General features: G+C 43.6%; 1 protein-coding gene and 1 pseudogene across 1 annotated transcript; both read right to left on the reverse strand.

Moving 5' to 3' along the window:
* Positions 1-22136, reverse strand: part of LOC115321072 — a 56564-nt pseudogene that overhangs the window by 21374 nt on the left and 13054 nt on the right.
* Positions 14442-15608, reverse strand: LOC115321066. Its single transcript, XM_040213659.1, has one exon. The coding sequence runs from the start codon at positions 15606-15608 to the stop codon at positions 14442-14444; it is 1167 nt and encodes a 388-aa protein (XP_040069593.1).

Consider the following 22136-nt stretch of genomic DNA (forward strand, 5'->3'; position numbering starts at 1 on the left):
TCCAAATATATTCAATAATGTTGTTTTTTTTAAGCCGTAAGAATACGCTTTGATGTGAAAATCCCCCTCTTTGGAAAAGCAGCTGTTTAGTGTTATGAGACGTTTAGCCACTTAAAATTCAAAATTAGCCGAGGTATGACCGCTTGTGCAAAAGTCTCTAATGCCAAGGAAACAAGCCGTATCTAGAAGTTGGGCGGTGTGCTTACTGGGAAATTTTTTTTTCAGAAAGATACAAGCAAAAAAAAAATAAAATAAAATAAAACACGCAAACAAACATCTACAGTTACTTTTTTCACCGCAACGCTAAATTACGAATAACTAAACGTTCAGTCTTTGGCCAAATGTAGCGCTCGGTGCTCGAACCTGATGCCAAACTTTCAGAAGAGCTTGCTGACTCAAATGTTATGAACAGTTTTAGGAAATTCACAATAAGACGAGGGAAGTCGACGAAGTCCAGCAACGCATCAAAATGAGTGACGTCGGCTACCGAAAATGGGACTCACTTTGCCACTGTACAATTAGAAAAAAAAGAAATTGCTTCTAACTTTTGAATCTGCAAACAGTGAGTTTTAAAACTTTTGCATCAGGTTGTACGGTTAGAGCTTTGTTTGGAGGTCATAATTTGTTGTTGATGTTCGCGATTGTTGTTGTAGAAATCTCACCACGAATATAAGTGAAATGTTCAAGAGATATTCGTTGAATGTGATTTGTATGATCATCATCTGACGACAACCCATCTCGTCAAATTTTATGTGAACTAAGTGGCCAAAACGTGCTTTAAAAACATTTTGAACTTGACTTTCTCCAACTGCTTCAAAGCAAAAAATGTTAATTTTTTTCAGTAAAGGCCATCTTCTGTGGAAACGGCTACCAACCTACAAATCCCACTCAGTAATTCGTGTTACCGATTAGCAGAAACGGCGAATATCATTCGTTATTCATTAGACATCTCTCAAAAATAACTTTTTAAACTCGGATTTTCTTAAGATTCAGCATAAATGTGTGGTCCGGAGCATCTTCTGACCCCGCTTTCTTACCGAGAATGTTAGGAGACAATTTCTTAGTCTTCTCGTTACGTGTCCCTAAGCGGCGCCTGAAATGCAAATATGAAAATACTAATTATGCGCATCCCTGCTGCTATGAACATTAATCACGTGACACGGCGTATATGTACTTATAGTTTGTGCTTTTTTTAGGATTTACATGACCTTTTTTATAAAAGCCGTGAAAGCTACACTTATGCAGTCTCGGCAGGTGAGTTACACGGCGATGGGGACGTAACAGAGGTGCTGTCACGACAGCCTAATACTGATAATATGAGATCACTAAGATTCGCATAAATAAAGCGTCTTGCTATCCTCGGAAATAATAATTGAATAACTTGTAGCATGCAGCGCGTAATAGCCGAAATTATGCACCTCTACCCCCCGTTTCGAGGGGCCACAAAACTGTTTTACACGTCTCTTGTCGCCTTGCCGTAAAGTCAATTTAAGCGGCACATAAAAAAGAGGGCATGTTACAATTTTGGATTGAAATGCTGGCACGAGTCGGACCAAAGTACGAGGGTAGCAAAAGGGGCGATGCAGGCGAGTTTGTTCATCACTAGGTAAAGTAAATACAGCTGAGAGAAAGCCGAAGACAAAGAGGAGACAGATATCAGCGCATATGTGTCCTCTCTAGAACACATATCGGTAAGACACATATAAGCACATATGTGTGTAACTAGATACCGCCTTCTAATAACTGAACTATGCCAAAATAAAAAGAAATATGTATTTTTTTAAAGAAATCATGAAAATGTTAGTTGGTGTTTGCATAATGTGAGTGGAACAGTTATCTGCCAGTAGTACGAATGATACGGATGACCTAAGAAAAACTTATCAAAGCTTTGCAGGTCACGGTTTGTAGGTTAAAACAACTTCTCCTCGGGTGTTTTTCCCCTAGCAAAAAACTGCCTTCTTACCAAAATTGGCTACGGCCAATTTTAGAATATGAGATTGTTGTTTATGATCGAGTCGGCTTTTTTTCGTTTTTTTGTTAAGGTTCGTTGTTCTAGCTTTCGTCCTGCGTTCTTTATGCCATTCGTCCGTGCGCTGTCGTTACCTTCTCTTGTGCAAAGATAGAGAGAAAGCTTTTCGAAATCTAATTATTTCAAATGAATTGAATGCAAATATCAAATTGATTTATTCAGTAGTCCAGTTTTCACAAGCGTTCAAGTGAAACAACCTTGTGCATTTTTATTCAAAAATAAAATGAAACGCCCAGTGGTCATAATATATATATATATATATCTATATATATATATATATATATATATATATATATATATATATATATATATAAAAGACAAAAACGAAAATAAATTCAGCTTTGATGCCCTTGAGATTTATCGCCTTCGTTTTCAACAGTGAGTTTTGGAGGTTTCGAAGCTCCAGCATTGTCGCACACATTAAGCGACGAATCAGGTTCGCTACACAGTGAAACGGTCAGCACATCAGACACTGTAGAGGAAACGTTTTCCATGTCGCCGAATGAAAGTGCGTAAAATATAGGGAGCCGTGGGCATCTCTTGTCGCCAAGTAGATAACATTTTACGTAACGAATTGAATTCAAAACAGAAAGCTTTCCGCAAGATGGGTGTCGCATTTTTTTAATACGTAGCAAAATATCTGCATTCGGTATTGTCATGTATCGTTATCTTCACAGATGGCGCCAAGCGAACAATGGGGCCATCGGCAACGCACGGGATACACGAGGCACGCGGGGGACATTCACAAGCGGGAGATCGAACGAGGCGGAACGATCTGCGATGCTGCTGAGTAAGTGCTTGTTTTAAACTCCGAGCTCCTCAATTCCTGATCGGAAACACGACATGGTGGCAGCGGCGGTTTGAACAGCGATCCGAGGGACCAGTCTCTTCGGGAACGACGGGATTTCGACAGCAACAAGCAGTCATCCGGTGATCGGTGAGCCAAGTTTCAACATGCCTAACGAACATGAAGCTAGTACCGAACCCGCACAAAGGACTACTGCGACGCAGCACCAAAATGTTGCTAATTTCTTCAACCCGTTCGCAATTGAGCTTCTTGAGAAGTTGGACTTTCGCGACCCGACCGACTGGAAACGTTGGATATCACGTTGGGAGCGCTACCGCTTAGTGTCAGGTCTTCACCTCTGCGACGCGGAAACACAGGTGAATACCTTTCTGTTCGCGATGGGAAAAGGTGCCGAGGACATTTTGGCATCACTACAGTTGACAGATGCCGAGCTGACGGACTATGCCTTTGTCAAGGGCAAGTTCGAGCAACACTTCATCCCCAGCACCAATATAATATTTCAAAGGGCGAAGTTCAATCGTCGAAAGCAAGAAGCGAATGAGTCAGTCGAAATGTTTATAACAGAACTTCACAAACTCGCTGGCACGTGCGAATATGGCCCGCTTAAAGAAGAGCTCATTCGCGACCGCCTAGTTGTGGGGCTTTTGGACCTGGGACTCAGCGAGAAGTTGCAGCTAGATTCTAAGCTTACACTCCAGTCCGCCACAAAAAAAGCACGGAATTCCGAGATTGTCAAGCAACAGCAGAACAGAGCGCAACGGTCGATGAGCTTCGACGCCAAAAGGGACGTCAGAGCCATGAAAAAATACTGCGGAAAACGGGCAAGCCACCAGTTGAACAACCGGCAGGGCACAACGTCTGCAAGTGGTGCGGCAGCCCACAGCAGCACTCTAAGAGACAGTGTCCTGCGTCGGGAAAACGGTACAATAGTTGTGGAAAGATCGGGCATTATGCGACTGTTTGTTTGTCAGCACGTCAACAGTACACCTGAAAGAAGGAAACGGCAAACACAGAAGGACTCTTTCTCGGGGAAATCCGCAAGGCAGGCAACCAAGAGCCGTGGTTCATCACAGCAACCGTGGATGGATGCCCCGTTCATTTCAAAGTCGACACAGGAGCGGACGTGAGCGTCAATCCTGTTAGACTATACGACAGCTACCACATGAAGCAGTCCCGAAAATCAGACAAGAGACTTTTTTGGACCTGGCAGAACTCCTATCAAGACAAGAGGGATGTTCGACGCAAACATTTCAAGGCAGAACAAGTCTGCTCGCCAGCGGGTTTTCGTCGTGGAAAACCTCCAAACGGCCTTGCTGGGACGGCCAGCCATACGTGCTCTTGGTGAACTGGCACACTTGGAGGCAGTGGAGACGCAAGCACAAAACCCAGCAAACAAAGACAGGTCTCCAGAGGCGAGACCAGAGTTTAGCACATTATTCACAGGACTCGGGGTCATGAAGACAGTCTACAATGTGACGCTTCAGCCAAACGCTACACCTTATGCAGTAGCTGCTCCTCAACGAGTACCTGTTCCTCTCCTGCCTAAAGTGGAACATGAACTGGAGAAAATGAAGAAGCTAGGAGTCATCAAGCAAGTTGAACATGCAACGCCTTGGTGTGCACCTATGGTCATCGCTAAGAAAAAGAATGACGAGATTAGAATCTGCCTTGACCATACACAACTAAACGAGAAGGTAATCATGGAAAGAGTCATCATGCCAACAGTTGAAGAAAATTTGGCAAAGGTAGGAGACGCCAAACTGTTCAGTAAGTGGATGCCAACGCCGCCTACTGGCAGACATCGCTTGCTGAGGAATCCCAAGATCTGACTACATTCATCACGCCGTTTGGGAGATTTCAATTCCTGCGGCTACCTTTTGGCATCGCAACAGCGCCAGAGTTTTTCCAGAGAGAAATGCTTCGTATCCTGGAGGGACTGCCTGGACAGGCTTGCCACCAAGATGACATAGTCGTGTTTGGGAAGGACAAAGCGGATCACGACGCTAAGCTCGTTGCCGTGTTTCAGCGTCTCAAGAAAGCTGGAAGGACTCTCAACCCACTCAAGTGCGAATTTCGGAAGACAAGTGTCAAGTTTCTTGGACACGTCTTGAACAGTGATGGCATTACCGCCAATCCTGAGAAGACGGAAGCCATCAGGCAGAAGCCACCCCCAGAGAACACGACTGAGCTCAGATCCTTCCTGGGTATGGTCAATCAGTTGGCAAAATTTCTTCCAAAAGTGGCAGAAAAGACTAAACCACATAGAGAAATGCTTCTCAACGAGACAAGTTGGTGTTGGCACGGACCTCAACGGAGAGCGTTTGAGGAGATCAAGCGAGACTTGACGACAACTTCCGTCCTCTGTTACTACGATCATCGAAAGCCTCTGACAATAGCAGCGGATGCGTCGTCGTATGGCTTGGGTGCCGTGCTCCTCCAAACAAACGATCAAGGGAAACGCCAGCCAGTTGCATACGCTTCAAGAGCGCTGTCGCCTACAGAGCAAAAGGATGCTCAGGTAGAAAAAGAAGCACTCGCTGCAACATGGGCATGGGAACATTTCAGAATGTACGTGCTCGGATTGCGTTTCCACATCGAGACCAGTCATAAGCCATTGGTGTCTTTGTTCTCGACGAAGCGGACTGACGAAATGACACCTAGACTCCAGTGGTTTCGCATGAGAGTACTTGAGCACGATTTCACAATCTCGCACATACCCGGTAAGAACATGCACACTGCTGACGTGCTGTCACGAAAACCACTGCAGTGTTCTGGTGAGAACCTTGCTTCAGTCATCGAAGAGTATGAACTTTTGACAATCCAGCAGCTGCCAGCCTCGTCAGAGATGCTAAACAGGACCAGAGTCGAGTTGCAGGAAGACGCAACGACTTCACTCGTCATGCACTACTGTGCAACAAAATGGCCAAAAGCAGAGACATTAAAGCCAGAAGTACGTAAATATGCGAGCATGGCCGACGAACTGTCAGTAGTAAAGGGGCTCCTGCTCAGAGGTACGAGAGTTGTCTTTCCCCCCACACTACGACAGGAAGTGTTGAAACGCCTTCACACAGGACACCAGGGGATCGTCAGATGTCGATCAAGGGCGAGAGAGTCTGCATGGTGGCCCGCAATCAGCCAGGATATTAAGGTATTGGTGAGCAGATGCACTGCCTGTGAGAGACACCGCCAAGTACCAACCGAGGAGTTGTTGCAAACGCCTCTCCCGGAACGCCCATGGTAGTTGGCACTGATTTGTTCCACCTTGAGGGAAGGAATTACATCATAGCTGTTGACTATTACTCCAAATTTTTTGAACTCGAAGAACTTCATGGGGCACAAAACGAAGCATGTCACCCATTTTTTCGATCACCTGTTCGCTCGTTACGGTGTCCAGGATATGATTCGGTCGGACAACGGCCCACAGTACAGTTCCCCTGAATTTAAACGATTTCTGAGTGACTGGGGAGTAGAGCAAGTGACATCTAGCCCACATTACGCACAAAGCAATGGCGAAGCGGAGAGAGCTGTTCAAACAGCCAAGAACATTCCCAGGAAATCCGACAACGTTGCTGAAGGTCTTCTGGCACACAGAGCAACGCCGTGTCCCGAGGGTTACTCACCTGCAGAACTTCTCATGGGCCGAAGATTAAAAACGAATGTTCCGACAATGCCTGACAGACTAGAACCAAAATGGAGACACAGATCCAGGTACCGACAACGGAACAAAGCTCTCCGAAAAAAAGAGGCAGCGAACTACAATGTTCGACACCGAGTGAGAGAGAGATAAACCTCGCAGCCAGGTGCAATAGTTTACATCAGACAAGGGTCCCAACAACAAGGCGCCGTTGTGGGACCTGCACATACTCCGAGATCTTACATAGTGCAGAGAGCCGGTGGAAGTTTGCGTCGCACAAGAGCACACGTACAGACACAGACTCGGGGAAACAATGCCAGCAATGCGGAGGCAGGCAGTTCAAGAGAAGCCTGCCGAACCACACGCAGTGGCCGAGCAGTGAGACCGCCGCAGCGCCTCAACTTGTAAGCCAGCGACTCGTTTCTCAAGAAAGGGAGGTGTCGTGTATCGTTATCTTCACAAATGGCGCCAACCGAACAATGGGGCCATCGGCAACGCACGGGATACACGAGGCACGCGGGGGACACTCACGCGCGGGAGATCGAACCAGGCGGAACGATCTGCGATGCTGCTGAGTAAATGCTGGTTTTAAACTTCGAGCTCCTCAATTCCTGATCGGAAACACGACAGGTATTAGCTCCGATTACAAAATAAACTTCACAGAATGCAAGTTTGAATTCCCTCACACTTTATATTTTCCCCAAAAGCCAATATCTCTTGACTAGAAAGAGATTTCGGTCGAACGAAAAGGCAACAGAGCAATTCAGTCGCGTATTTGAGGGTCTCTAAGAAATTTCGTTCCAAGAATTAAAAGAAAAGCTCGGAAGACCTTGCATCATGTGCGTTCACCTTCGAGGGGATTTTGTTTTCAAATACCATAACCTGAAATGGTTTTCCTTTCATTTCATATTCATTTCGGAAACGTTTCGATATATCCTACTGTACTCCCAGGAAACACTACTAGCACAGGAGCTACCCTGTCAAGGTAAAATGTTATTCTGCTTGGTAAAAATTAACGACGTAGTTACGGGGATCACACCATATGGGGTAAAGTGTCGAAGGCGGCTCGAGTATTACACACGAGCACTGCGTAATCACTCGAGTTAGGCTCGTGAGAAAAAACAGTGAGACGAACATTTGAGTAGTAGTTTGCGTCTAATCACTGCGGTGAAGTGAATAGCCCAGCTCTACACGGTAATTCAAGGAGAGGCCAGGCTCTTTAAATCGACCGCAAAATTCAGTTTCTTAACCTATCGCGCTACGACTTTGTGCAACGTTGCCCGCAAATGATGCATTTTTTATAACATTTGCAAAAAGCAAACTTACCTGAGGAAAAAGTGAGGAGAGACAAAGGCTTAGCTCCTATGGAAACTCAGCGAAGCCACCGGTCTTCAAACAACACGGCGCCGTTTCGCACTGGAGACAAGAGATGGCGCAACGAACGCCGAAATCGAACGAGCATACGGCGCCGAAAGCCGGCATCTTTTTTAGCAGACGATTTCATCGACTCAAAAACGGCGCGCGTTCCGCAGGCGGCGACAGTCGCAGGAACAAAAACAGGCGAGGTAAATACAAGGAACTGCAGTTCCTTGTCTGCTAAAGACGTCGTATGCTCGTCCGTTGGCGGCATTTGGGGTTGCGACCGCTTGCGCAATTTCTTGTCTCCCGTGCGAAACGGCGCCGTGTTGTTTGCAAGACCGGTGGCTTTGCTGCGTTTCCATATGATGTAAGCCTTTTTCTTTCTTTACCCTTTCCTTAGGTAAGTTCGCTCTTTCAAGTTGCAGAAAAAAAAAAAAAAAAAAAAAAAACTCCATCTGTGGGCAACGCCGCACAAAATCGTAGAGCGATAGGTTAAGAAATTAAATTTTGCGCTCGATTTGAAGAGCCTGGCCTCTCCTTGAATCACCCTGCAGTAATACCCCTCCAGCCTCCGCCAAGGTTTTGCAACTTTCCTAAATAGAATACATAATAGAAGATCATGTGGCCACTTGTTCCGGCAACGAGTTGAAAGCTAACTGTGCTCGTTTCTGTAAAAAAAGAAAAAAATATGTTTGCTTTTGAGTTGAAGTAAAAGCCAATCCGTATTTCGGGGGTTATGGAAGCCAAAGATTTGATCTAAGCAGTGCTTAATTTATTGTAAGCCCGAAAATTGTCGCACGAACGCCTCAATCTATCACATATTCTTCGGGAGCATTTCATCGCCATAACGAACTAGGATATGTTATCTCTGCCTCACGGCACAACTCAACCTCAGGCTGAATTACGTGATCTTGCTTACCCAAAGAGCATCAGGTAGAAATCGGCAGGCCTTTTGAACGTGGTGTTTTTGGTGAATTGTCCAAAGCCGTTTATTGACTCAGCCGCTGAGACTATATTATCTTCCTCCACAACAAAATACTCATCGTCTTTCGTCTGTAAACATGAAGAATTAAACGAAAATATTTATATTTTATTACTTTTTCAATTACAAATTAGACCGGCGTTGAAAAAGGTGCTTGGTTATCATCAAAAAGTAGCACTTACTAGACGCAATAATGTTTATAGGTCTAATTGTTTATAAAATTGTACGATACTTGGCATTGAGTCTACTAAGCTAAATGAAACATACGCACCTTTGCGAAAACGAAAAAGAAACGAACTAGATTTGTTTTGACAGCGCCATCTGTCACGAAAAAAATAAATATTGTACAAAATTGAAATAGAAAACGATTGGTGACTTCGAAATAAAACCGACGTCTTTGACGGCGCGAACAGAAGCGATTTCGTAACTTTGATTTAGACAGACAAATCCCCAATTGCTCTTGATTGGCACTATCACTTTGAGACATATGTCTTCGTTTTCTTATTCATTTACACAGTGTTATGCAATCGCGACATTAAAATAGTACAAGGTCATGAAGGAAATCAGTGGTTTCTTTGTTACCATCACCGAATCATAGGAACCCTTCTTCGCAACACAGACGGACGCTCCTTTCTTACATTGTTCGGGGCCACAACATACCATCAGATATAAGATATGTGTGCAGGCACGCACGAGCACCGCCCCCCCCCCCCCCCCCTCCCCTCCCTCCTTTCAGGCTTGTTCCAAACCATTTTTTTTTCATTCGATTAGAGGGATACCATCTGTTTGCGACAAACGTATCTTCGTTTTATTTCTCGCACATCACACACTGGTACAACGAATCGACTGGAACTTTTCCTCGGAAAAAGTGCGTAAAAAAAAAAAAAGGTGGGGTCACTAATTATTTTGAGTGGTAAGAAAACTGTGCTTAAAATATGAAAGCCCCTTACACTCTAAAAAAAGCCCGGACGTCTACTTTCCCGCACAACACTCGGAAAGCCAATCACCGCAACTTGCGGAGGCAGTTTAGCGAATGACGGTGCCGAAACATAATTTTAGACCAAAAAACGTGTCTGAGTTGTGACATTAATCAATGCAAAACGTCAGGCTTGCATTGCTTAATATCACAACTGAGACTGCGTTTTTTGGTCTAAACATATGTTTCGGTATCATCATTCGCTGAGCTGCCTCCGTAGGTTGCGCTGATTGCATATCCGAGTGTTGTGCGGGAAAGTAGACTCACAGATTTTCGCTAGAGTGTGTAACTCCCTGTAAAACCGAATTAGAGCGCAGCTCTGGTGGAGGCGGGGGGAAGGGTACTGAGAAGAGCTTATACTCTTTCCTCCTCCTCACCTCCTCATCCTGCCTGCTACTCGTCACGGTTACGCCGATGGTGACGGCGACGCCATTGTCGTAACTTTGAGGTCACGTGACTCTCGTGACCTCACGGGGTCGTGTTACCTCACAAGGGTGACGTGACGTCGCCGGGGCCGCGTGACCTCACTGAAGTCACGTGACCTCGCGAGGATCACGTGATATCACGGGGTTACCTGACCTCACGAAATTCACATGACGTCACCGGTGTCACGTGACGTCACGGTGGTCACGTGACCTCACGATTACGCCGACGTCGCTTAAGCCAGAAACAGTCGCCTAAGATCGGCGCTCCAAAAGAACGGTGCTGCGTGGTCAGTATGCTGAAGGTTTTCTGTACAACCTATAGCTTTTGTTTCTGCAAAAGAAACAACCTATCAATAGTTTTTTGTTGTTGTTGAACCCCAAACTAATAAAGAGTAATGGAGATGAAAGCAACTAAAGCATTGTACAACTGACGCTTTAACCAGCATGGAACCAGCAATCTAATTTTGTATAAAATACCATAGATTTTAAGATGCTTGCATGCATTTTATTTATATGAGGCGTCCAGCTTAAATTTCTCCTAACAAATTATAAACGTTTACACGCTCGATCACAGAGTCTTGAAATTTTTTAAAAAATTTCACAATCGTCAGGTTTACCTTGTGGCGTAAAAATTACATATTTTGTATTTGTAACATTTAACTAAAGTTGATTAGAGTCAAACCACTCCGATAACTCGATGAGCCACATGTTATCAGTAACTTCTAGATGACGTAAAAATGGACCAGAAAAAATAAGCTTGTATCGTCGGGGTACAAAACTATTTCAGGACTGTTTTGGGATAGGTACCAATATCATTAATATAAATAATTAAAAAAAAACAGAGGACCTAAAATAAACTCCTATGGAACCCCATGCGAAATTTGTTCTGGCTTGGACCGGTATCCATTAAAACACGTATATTGTGACCGACAAGACGAGTAAGTACCTATGTACCAAGTCTAAAGCAACACCTCGAATTCTTTAAAACGGTAGTTTATAAAACAATATAGCATGTTGAATGAAATCAAACGCTTATCTGTAGTCTAAAAATATTCCAGTGGTAAATAGTTTATCTTCAATATGTTGATTAATTTTTCTTTGATAATATGTAGCGCCATTTCTGTTGACATTTTTCTTGAAAACCGTATTGTTGCATTACAAAGACATCTCTAACATTCAAAAATTTGCATAAGCGTTTAGTTTATCAGATGTTCTAATACTTTTAAAAACAAATTAAGTACGGATATGAGCCTATCATCATCATCATCATCATTTATTTTCCTTGAGGGCCCCAGGGGGCATTATACAAGGGAGTGAACACACTAAAAACATCAACAAAAATAGTTAATAAAAAACACGCTGTAATCTATACTTGTATTTCAGAAAGAAAGAGGTTAACGGCTGCAGCAAACTTGTTAGTATCAGTCATGTTTACAATGAGGTCAGGTAATGAGTTCCAATCGTCAATAGCAGATGGTAAAGTCGGCATTTTATAGGAGACAGATGACGAAGTAATTGAGCGCAGTTTACATGAGTGGTCAAAACGAGGGAAAATACGGTAGGGAGGTGATAGGAGAGAATCTTTTAGATGGTTGTTGTGGTAAAAGATTTTGTGAAGAAGAGTGAGACGTGACACCCTTCGACGTAAAGAAAGTAAGTCAAGGTTAGCTGATTTGCGTAATCCTGATATGCTAGTGTATGGGGAGTAGTCAGAGTAAATAAAACGAAGACCTCTGTTTTGAACGGATTCAAGGTTGTTAGTTAGATATGATTGCCATGGTGACCATATGGATGAAGCAAATTCAAGTTTAGATCTGACCAAGGTCGTATAAGCTAGTAGTTTTACTGAAGGTGTAGCTAGTCTGAGGTTACGGCGAAGAAATCCGAGAGTACGGTTAGCATCGGCAGTGACAGCATTTATATGAGTAGTCCATGACAGATCAGAGGTCAGGTGAACGCCTAGGTATTTATATGAGGAACAGGTAGCTACTGGGATAGTGGAAAGGTGATAAGAAAAGGATGAAACATGTGAACTGCGGGTGAATGATAGAGATTTACATTTATTAAAGTTTAAAGTCATTTGCCATTTGTGGCACCACTGAGTTATAAGTGCGAGGTCATTCTGCAAAATTTGATTATCGTGGTTTGAATTAATAGGTCTATAAATTACACAGTCGTCGGCGAAGAGACGTATTGAAGAGGAGATGTTGAGGTAGAGATCATTAATGTATATTAAAAATAGAAGGGGGCCAAGAACGGTTCCCTGGGGGACGCCGGAGGTTACAGTGCAGGTGGTAGATTTGGTGTTGTTAATAGATGAGTACTGGGTGCGATTTGTGAGGAATTCGGAGATCCATTTGACGACTGAGGGATGGATATTAATATTTCTAAGTTTCAGTAAGAGACGTTGATGAGGGACCCGGTCAAATGCCTTGGAGAAATCAATAAATATGGCGTCAGTTTGCTTATTAGAATCAAAGTTTGAGTAAACGTCAGTAAGAAAAGCTGTTAGTTCCGTTTCGCATGAGTATGACTTGCGAAAGCCGTGCTGTTGCTCGAAAAGAAGGCTGTGGGAGTCTAGAAAGTTTATTATGTTAGAATAGAGTATATGCTCTAAGAGTTTAGACGACACACTGGTGAGCGAGATGGGGCGATAGTTGTTAATTAGTTGGCGATCACCTGCTTTGTAAACGGGGATGACGTTAGCGATTTTCCAATCGCATGGAATTTCAGAAAGTTGAAGGGACTGCGAGAAAATGTCGCAGAGGAAAGTTGAAGAGACATGTTTAGTATTTATTAATATTTTCGAGTTTATTTGGTCGTCGCCAGAGCTAGAAGACACCTTCAGCTGATCAATGGCCTTCAGTACACCAGAGCGGTCGATCATGATAGGATTCATAGGAGGATGAAGGGGTTGGCCCAAGTTGGGCATTCTTGACAAGTCTTCATTGGTAAAGATCGAGCTAAAAAAGTTGTTAGTTTCAAGAGCACTATGTTCGTCAGAAAGTGGAAGGCCGTACTCGTCAACGAATTGTAATGGAAGAGAGAGTGCTGGGTTAATTACTTTCCAAAACTTTTTAGGTTTATTGGTTAAAATGTTGGGGAGGTCATGAGTATAAAATTTGGATTTGGCATCATGAATCGCGGATTTGTAGGCCCTAGCTCATTCGTGATAGGCGTTCCAAGATGCGTTAGTGTTATGAGCCTTTGCCCTCGTATAAGCTCTTTTTTTCCTGTTGGAGTGACAATGAACTTTTTTATCGTACCAAGGGTTAGTGTTATCGGATATAATTCGAGTGAGTGGAACGAAACGTTTGATTAGGCATGTTAGTCTATCTTTGAAAAGAATCCAGTTTTCATTGACCGTCCTTTCTGCGAAGTTTACTGAGAATATGTGATAAAATTCTTCGAGGTTGGTGTTGATAGATGCGTAGTCGGCTCTCGCATAATCGTGAATGAATTTGCAATAACGTGATTTCTTAGGAGTAGTGATGGAGAATGTTAGCTCAATGACGAGGTGGTCGCTAATGCTGGGTAAGTATGTGACGTTGCTGAAGAGAGAAAGGTCATTGCTTAAACATAGGTCGAGTACGTTGCTGCAGCGATTGGTAATTCTAGTGGGTTGAGTGATAACATTAGATAGGTTAAAATCTAAACAAAGGTCAATAAACTCTTGAGAAAATGCACAGCTAGAACAAATAGTAGACCAGTCAATATTTGAGTAATTGAAATCACCAAAAAGGGTAACTAAAGCGTTAGGATATTTACATGCGAGTTCAGAAAGGCATTTATACAGCTCAATAACAAAATCTCTTTTATTATCCGGCGGCCTGTAACACACACCCATTATTACGGAAGGCGTTGTGCAAAGATACACCCAAACAACTTCTAGGTCAGTGGTAAGCGGTATTAGCCGTGATGGTATATGGTCTTTTATGGCCAAAAGTACGCCCCCTCCTTTTCTAGTTTTTCTATCAGACCTATACACTCGAAAGTTTAGTTGCGAGGGAAATAGCTCAACGTCAGATATATCAGGGCTTAGCCACGTCTCTGTAAGTACAACAAAAGCGGCATTACACGCTTCGATTACTGAAATTATTTCGTCTCTCTTTGGTATTAGGCTTCTAATGTTAGTAAATAGGATAGAATGACTTGAAGATTTGTTAGTGATAACATGGTGCTTTGCCGGTCGACTTCTAGAGGGCGACGAGAAGAAGCGCTGGCGTGGCTATGTATCTTTTTCTTTAACGGCGCCAAGAGCGACATCGAATACATAGCACTTATCATTTATAAAAAGTTTATCATGACGCAGTCTGTAGGGGGTGCCTTTTGGCCTTGCAAAATCAAGAAGGTGACGGCGTGCGAGCCGGACAGAAATTGGGAAGTCTTCGCTGATGGCTACGCGAGTTCCTTTAAGCTTGTGGGCTGATGAAAGAACGCTATCTTTATCTTTAAACGAAGAAAACTTTACTATTATTGGGCGACATTTCTGAGGGTCGAATGCTCCTAGGCGATGCGCCCTTTCAATCCTAGATGATTCAACTTGCACGTTTAGTTTCTCGGAGCACAAGCTAGTGACCAAGCACTCTGACTGAGCCCACGTTTCCTTGTCTGCGTCGGTGATGCCAAAAAATAAAAGATTACAGCGACGGGATCTGCCCTCTGCATCATCGCAACGTGTTTTTAGCTGAGATAGTTCGTTTAAGGCAGCAGTAAGCTGGGGTTCAGTGGTCGCGGCGCTACTAGTATCCTTCTGCTTTAGTGCGTCGAGTTCACTCGCGAGTTTGTTAAGTCGCTCTTCAAGTGTTGAAACTGTCTGTTCACTTTGTTTTTGTTTTTCTTTTAGAAGGTTTACTTCTTGTTGAAGTATAGCATGACTGTTTTTAAGTTTATCGACTGTTTCTTGTAAGCTAAGTAATTGTTCTTCTTGGGGTTTTGACATGGGACCTGGGTTCCGCTCAACATCACCAGACAACAACAGCAGCAGAACTCTAAAAGACTCAATACAAGCTTCAGGGCATGGAAGCATAACAAGACAAACATTGTCTGATTTAAAACAATGGCAAGGTTTTTGTTTACTAACCTGCGGGAGGACGAAAAACATGAGCAACTTCATGGCTGCAGAGCTTCCATGCCCACTGGCGCGCTGTCGCAAGGGGAGCTCCTTTATAGCTGCCGCTGTCGATGTCCCTGCTGATGACGTGGTGTGAACGAGGTTCTCGATGAACTTGATACCAGGACAGGACGGTGCTGTCGACGAGTGATTGGCAGGTTGAAGATTGCCGTCCGGATGCCGGAAGAAAACCGCGCCGTCATCGTGACTCCAGTTAGTTGGGGACCCACGCGCCGGCACGCTCAGGAACTGCGGGAGGACGAAAAACATGAGCAACTTCATGGCTGCAGAGCTTCCATGCCCACTCTTCCACTCCATGCAGAGCTTCCATGCCCACAGCCTATAGTTATTAATGTTCTCAAAAGAACCTGGGCTTTGTGCAAAACAGAAACTCTTGGAATTTTCATGCCATTTGGAAAAGTATTAGTTGCTAATGCAGTGTTACATATATGCTGTAGAGGAGAACACAAAAGATGCGCGACAGCTATAATTGGTATGGCCTTGATATCATCTGCTGTGATGATTAACGTATTTCGTTATTTTTTTTTCGGTAACGCCTACAATACTGCTGCCGCGCCCACGATGCAACTCAGAAAACAGAACAACTGAATTCCGAGTTCCGACTTTTGCTTGACCTCTGCTATTTCCCCACTGAATTTAGCGGGGAAATTACGTCACATGACTTTATGTCACGTGACCTATAAAACATATTGTCTCTCCGCCAAATATAGCGGAAAAAGTGATGTCATGTGACTTGGTCACGTTACCTAAACGAAATTTCAATTTGCCTTCTAGATTTAGCTAGGATGACCACCCGTCCCGCGACTCGCGGGACTGTCCCGCATTGAGGGCTCGTGTCCCGCGTCCCGCAAGAAATTCCAAAATCTTCAAAATGTCCCGCATTTCACACTGCTGTAAACTTCACTGCGCAAATTATGGCGCTTCCGAACGGGGAGCCGCGGAGGTCGCTGATAAATCTGTGAATATCGATGCTATATAATTTTCTTGCCAAGCACTGCGGGAAGCAACCGTAGTTCTTGCAAGAGACTCACGCACATGCGCCGTTGTGCCTCTCCCCTTGATGGCAAAATGTTGCAAGCGAAAATTGCTCGCCAAAAGCTGAAAAACAAACTATTGTAATTTCAAATCATACTGTATCATGCGAAAGGGTTGTTGTGGAAAGCTTTTTTCTTTTTTTTTTTGAACACGGCCACAGAAGGCAAAAAACCTGCAACTCACAACGGTCAAAAAAACAACATAAGGTTTTATTTTTGTGTAGGAGCATGTTAATATAAGAGTAAGTATCGACAGAAGACAATAAGCCGAAAAATATTTACTGTTTTTTATTTCCTTTTGATGCATACTGGTGTCTGGTGCAGTCGATCTTTATGTTTTCAACTTAGATACTTTTAATAAAATATATACCATTACAAATAAACAAAAGTATATCAGTGTGGGTGAAACTTATCTTAGTTTATTTGCCGCGTACAATTTTCAGGTGTCAGGCAGCTTCTTAGTCAGTCACACGAACACAAGGTTGAAGCTACTTTGTCTGTTAGACTTCGTTCATTTCAATGGTTTTGAACAACGTAATACTGTACGCAACTGTTGTGGAAACATACTTGACCTTGCCCTGGTCACTTCGGCTGTTGATATCAGTCTTGCCAAAGCTCCGCTATCTCGGGTGGATAACTATCATCAACCTTTTATTGTATCATTTTTCTTCCCACTTGCCAAGCGAATTTTCCATTCACAGTCATGGTTTTCCTACTCCAACGGTGATTACTATTCATTGTATCAGTATCTTCGGGACTATGACTGGAGTAATGTTCTAGCTGATCAGTGTGTTGAATCATCAACTTCCACACTTTCGACTATTGTCCAGGAAAGCATGCGACTCTTTATACCAAAGAGGGTGTCTCATAAAAGTGACTATCCCATATGGTTCTCGAAGGAACTAAGACATTGCTTAAGGCGCAAGCTACACTATCATCGCCTGTACAAAAAAACTGGCAATGTCGTTTGGTACACGAGATTTAGTCAATGTCGTGCAGAGGCGAAACAATTGTTTAAGCGAAATAAACAACAACATGCTGACATCGCCGAGCAATCATTGAGCACACAGCCACAGTGTATGTGGAAGTTTGTCAAAGAGAGCATCAAAGAGAATGTTACCACGATCACATTGCGAGATAATGAGGATTGCGTCTCTGACCCTGTTGATGTAGCTAATCTTTTTGCGCGCCACTTTAGTGCTTCTTTCAGTACAAATAATGGCCTAATGCCTAGCTCGAATATAAACTGCCTGGATTTTTTGACTGTTGCTCCAATTAATGAATCTGAAGTCTTGGAGGCAATTAAAAAATTGAAACCAAAGTTATCTACGGGAAAAGATGGAATTCCCAGCTTCATAGTAAAAGGTTGTGCTCCACTCCTTTGTCCAGTTTTGGTTCATATCTTTAACTTATCACTTGCATCTGAAACATTTCCTACCGCTTGGAAGCGCTCTGTTGTTGTTCCATTACATAAATCGGGAGATCGATCCATGGTTAACAACTGTAGGCCAGTCTCCCTCCTTTGTAGTTTTTCTAAAGTTTATGAAATTGTTTTGCACACCCGCCTTTACGCATATTTTTGTCGGAAAATTATTCCTGAGCAACATGGTTTCATGAAAGGCCGCTCCACAGAAACAAACCTGTGTTCCTTCCTACATCAGATTGTACCACCTGTCCATAGCGGAGGACAAGCGGATGTAGTCTACTTTGATATGAGCAAAGCTTTTGACAAAGTTAATCACCGATTACTGTTGAGTAAACTCTGTAGTTACGGTCTGTCCCTTAAGTACTGTCGTCTCCTCGATAGTTACTTATCTCATCGGCTTAACTTTGTGCGAGTATCCGGCCGATTATCTGCTCCTTTTTTATCTACTTCTGGGGTTCCTCAAGGCAGTAACCTCGGTCCTCTGCTGTTTTTGGTTTTTGTAAATGATCTAACTTCCTGCATCAAACACACGCGGTTTTTGTTATTTGCTGATGATATTAAGTTGTTTACAGTGGTTAAAACGGTTGACGATTGTAAATGTCTTCAGCGCGATATAGATTCTATTTCGGCGTGGTGTTTTTCAAATGACCTACTCTTAAATGAGTCAAAGACGAAAGTTATGTCCTTTTCTAGGAAGCGTGAAATTCTGAGTTTTCCCTATGTATTAGATTCCACCAATATTACTCGCGTTGAGGTCATTCGTGATCTAGGCGTTTTTATGGATCCTGCAATTAATTTCAACCATCACGTGACCACAATTACGAATGCTTCCTTTCGAGTGCTGGGAGCCATTACAGGAGTGACACGCGATTTTTCTAAACCACTTTGTATTTTACGTTTATTCTCTTCACTGGTGCGTAGTCGTGTTGAATATGCCTCAGTTGTTTGGAACTGTAATGGAGTGACAAATTCAGGTTTAATTGAGAGTGTTCAACGTAGGTTTGTTCGTGTTTTGTTTGATCGTTATTTTCAACCGAATTATTTCTATAGTTATGAGAGGATTTGTGAACTCGTGAAGTTAGACTCGTTGCACAACAGGAGAACAATTCGTGAACTGACATACTTGTATAAGATTGTAAATGGTATAATTGACTCCCCAGAGCTACTCGGCCACATCTATTTGCACGTTCCTCGTCAGTCTTGTAGACTTCATACTTTGTTTTATCCTATAGACTTTTATCATGCTGCACCCATAACACGCCTACAATTGACTTATAACCATTTAGAACAGGTTTGTGCGAATGCTAGCCTTGATATATTTGATGAAAAGCGTAAATTTCGACAGTGTGTTGAGGCTATTGTTCTTTCCTAACGTTTGGCTTTTATCCTGTTTAGCGTTGTATTTCTGAAGGAATAAGTGCACCACTAAGGAGGCGTCAAGCTGTTGGTGGGTCACTGAAAATAAGAATAAACAAACAATAAACAATAATACGCTTTCGGACAGCACAGGATTTCGGGGTGTGCAAGTTGATGAATTTCCCTTAATACTTATTTCTTGAGTCGTGAAAATACCGTCCTCCTCTTACTAAACCCCTCCCCTCCCCTCCCCCCCCCCCCCCCCCCCGGTCAGGGTGTCCCGCATTCCACCGGCAGGAATGTAGTCACCCTAGATTTAGCAGGAAAATTGACGCCACGTGACCTCAACACCAATTCAGTTTCTCCGCTAAATTTAGAAGAAGAAATGACGTCCCGTGACTTTGTGACACGTGACCAACACACGAATTGAGGAAAAAAGTTGTCTAAGTGGGAAGGGTAAATCACTTGCGGACATTTTTATCTATTTTACTGCCATGCCCGTTGTCATTTTACACAAATTTCTAAACCTGTGGTAGTTTCTATGTTAACTATTATTATTTTCATTATTTATGTATTATATATATCCCAATTTACCGTTGATATAAAGCACGCGTGGCGAATGACAGAGATGCCGACGGACGTGTGCGGTGAGTACTCCGTTCGCTTCTACGCTAAGCAACATTTTTTGGCTTGTTCGGGTCCATGCAATCGACGATATCATTGCAAATGTTTTGGCGTAGGCCAAGCAGAATACGAAGTGCTAATGGAAAGCGGTTTGAGTGGCTATAAATGCACCGAGTGTACCAGGTTTCGCCGAACATCGTCGAACGACCATCCGGACACCGACGATGACCGGCATGACCAAGGGAATATGTCACGATTGAGTGCGCCTTCGGAGAGCGCTGCTAATTGGTCGGCTCCTTGGGAAACGGCTGACCTGGTTCATTTGCTGCACATCATATCTACGAAATCGGAAGTTCTGACGGCTGGAGGTGAAGAGCCTCAAGTCAGAAAATACCTTTTAAAGCTCGGAAATTGGCCTGCTGAACAAAAGGGCGCTCGAGCGACTGCCTCTGGTTGCAAGACCTCACGCATCTTTTGCGGCGGCCGTCCGTTCATCTGAGTCAGCGGCAAGACGGCCTCAATTGAACGTGGCGGTGGTACAACGGCCATCTTCGGGTGAGGGTGCAACGCTCGAGCCTAGCGATAGCTTGGCGGATGGCGATGTTCCCACTGTTGCTTTTCAAGTTCCTTGTCTTCGACTCCTGTGTTGCGGAAACGACGTTCACCGACATCAACCGGCACAGCCAAGTCTGGGAAGCTAGACGCGGTGCCTCGCCAACCGCCCATGAAGGCGCTCTTTGTGTCCAGGTTACATACGAACACATCTGTGTCGAATATTGAGGATCTGATAATCCCTTTTCTTGAACGTAAATATGTTAGCGTCACTAAGTTAAAACCGATATACCATTCCTATACATCGTTCCACGTCGCATGTAATCAATCGGATTTCGAAATATTGAACAAATCAGAACTTTGGCCAGAGGGATCGATCTTCCATCAATTGTTTAAGAAACTGGGCAGTTCGCGAACTTATGTGGTAGAATCTGAAACTGCTGTGAATGCTTACGCCTTGGGAGGCATATTATCAAAACACACGGGGCTTGCATTCCAAGTCCAGTGAGTTTATGTCGAATATTTTACTGAGTTTTTTTGACATCATATGTTTAACCGAGACATGGCTATGTGCCGGCATTTCCGACAGCAGCTATTTTTCTCCAGCCTATGATGTGTTTCGACGAGACAGGGATTATGCTAACACGGGCATGAAATTCGGGGGTGGAGTACTGGTGGTCGTTAAGTCTTCAGTTCAGTGCAGCCGGAGGAAGGATTTGGAAACGTATGCCGAGTGTGTTTGGGTAGAAATACCCACCAGTGATGGTCTTAACTTTTTAGTTGGTAACTATTATTTCCCTCCTTCTTTTGATGATGTAGAATTTGTAGAACATTTTGAAACCGTTCAGAAAAACGTTGACTTCTCTAAATTTCGTGTTCTGATATACGGTGACTTTAACTCTCCCGGAATTGATTGGTCAACCGGTGTTGCTTCTTGTTCATCAAGTGTGACTTCTAGGAAAGCCTCTTGGTTACTTTTGTTCACATATTTGTTTTTCATTAGTATAACCCATTTGCGAATAGTCATAGAAACGTGCTAGATTTATGTTTATCAAATGCTACATTTGATCCTACGATTCCGACTGCGAATCCGTTAGTGCCAGTAGATGCTTATCACTCGCCTTTCAAAACAAAATTCTGCTCGTCATGCGGGCTTCCTGTTAATAAAAGTTCTGCAGCGTATTGTTGTTCTCGAGGGAATTATCTTGGCTTGTGCAAATTTATGAAGCAGTATGACTGGTCGGATGTCTTAAAGGGACCATGAAATGACCTTTTTCCTTTTGCAAGATAAGTTTTACATTAAACCTTCAACGTTCACAGAATGCCGAATAGGCATTCGTTTCCGCCTTGGTTTATTAACTTCCACACAAAAAATTAACAAAATGTCGACTTTTTCTTTCTCTCCAACTGAGCGCAAAACAAGCTGCGGCGTAATTTTGACGGTCGTGACGTACGCTGGGACAGGAACCGGAAGTTATCTCGGCAGTAGGAAAATGGGAGCGTTAGCGGAGGCGAGTTGGGGGTGCGCCGGTAGGTTTTACTGCGCTGATGTCACCGACGTATTTTCTCAATCGGCGCCTCTCATCGGCGCGAAAGCCATGGACACATCGCAGCTGAGCGAAATTCAATGAGATATGTTGCGCTACAGCGACAGCATGGGACTAGTCTCATACGCCGGAATGCCTGTTGGGAAGTGCGGCGAGTCTTCCGGTGAAGACTCCAGAAGTCAACCCAAGTGTCATTGTTGGTAAAAGGTGGCCCGTGTCAGTCGTTTGCAAAGCGACGTAGCTGGAAACA

Source organism: Ixodes scapularis, unplaced genomic scaffold, assembly GCF_016920785.2.
Source record: "Ixodes scapularis isolate PalLabHiFi unplaced genomic scaffold, ASM1692078v2 PGA_scaffold16__2_contigs__length_2301149, whole genome shotgun sequence".
Classification (NCBI taxonomy): domain Eukaryota; kingdom Metazoa; phylum Arthropoda; class Arachnida; order Ixodida; family Ixodidae; genus Ixodes; species Ixodes scapularis.

Bases quoted from the DNA above. Each gene is read 5' to 3' on its own strand.
- LOC115321066 (XM_040213659.1), bottom strand. From the start codon at position 15,608: ATGAAGTTGCTCATGTTTTTCGTCCTCCCGCAGTTCCTGAGCGTGCCG.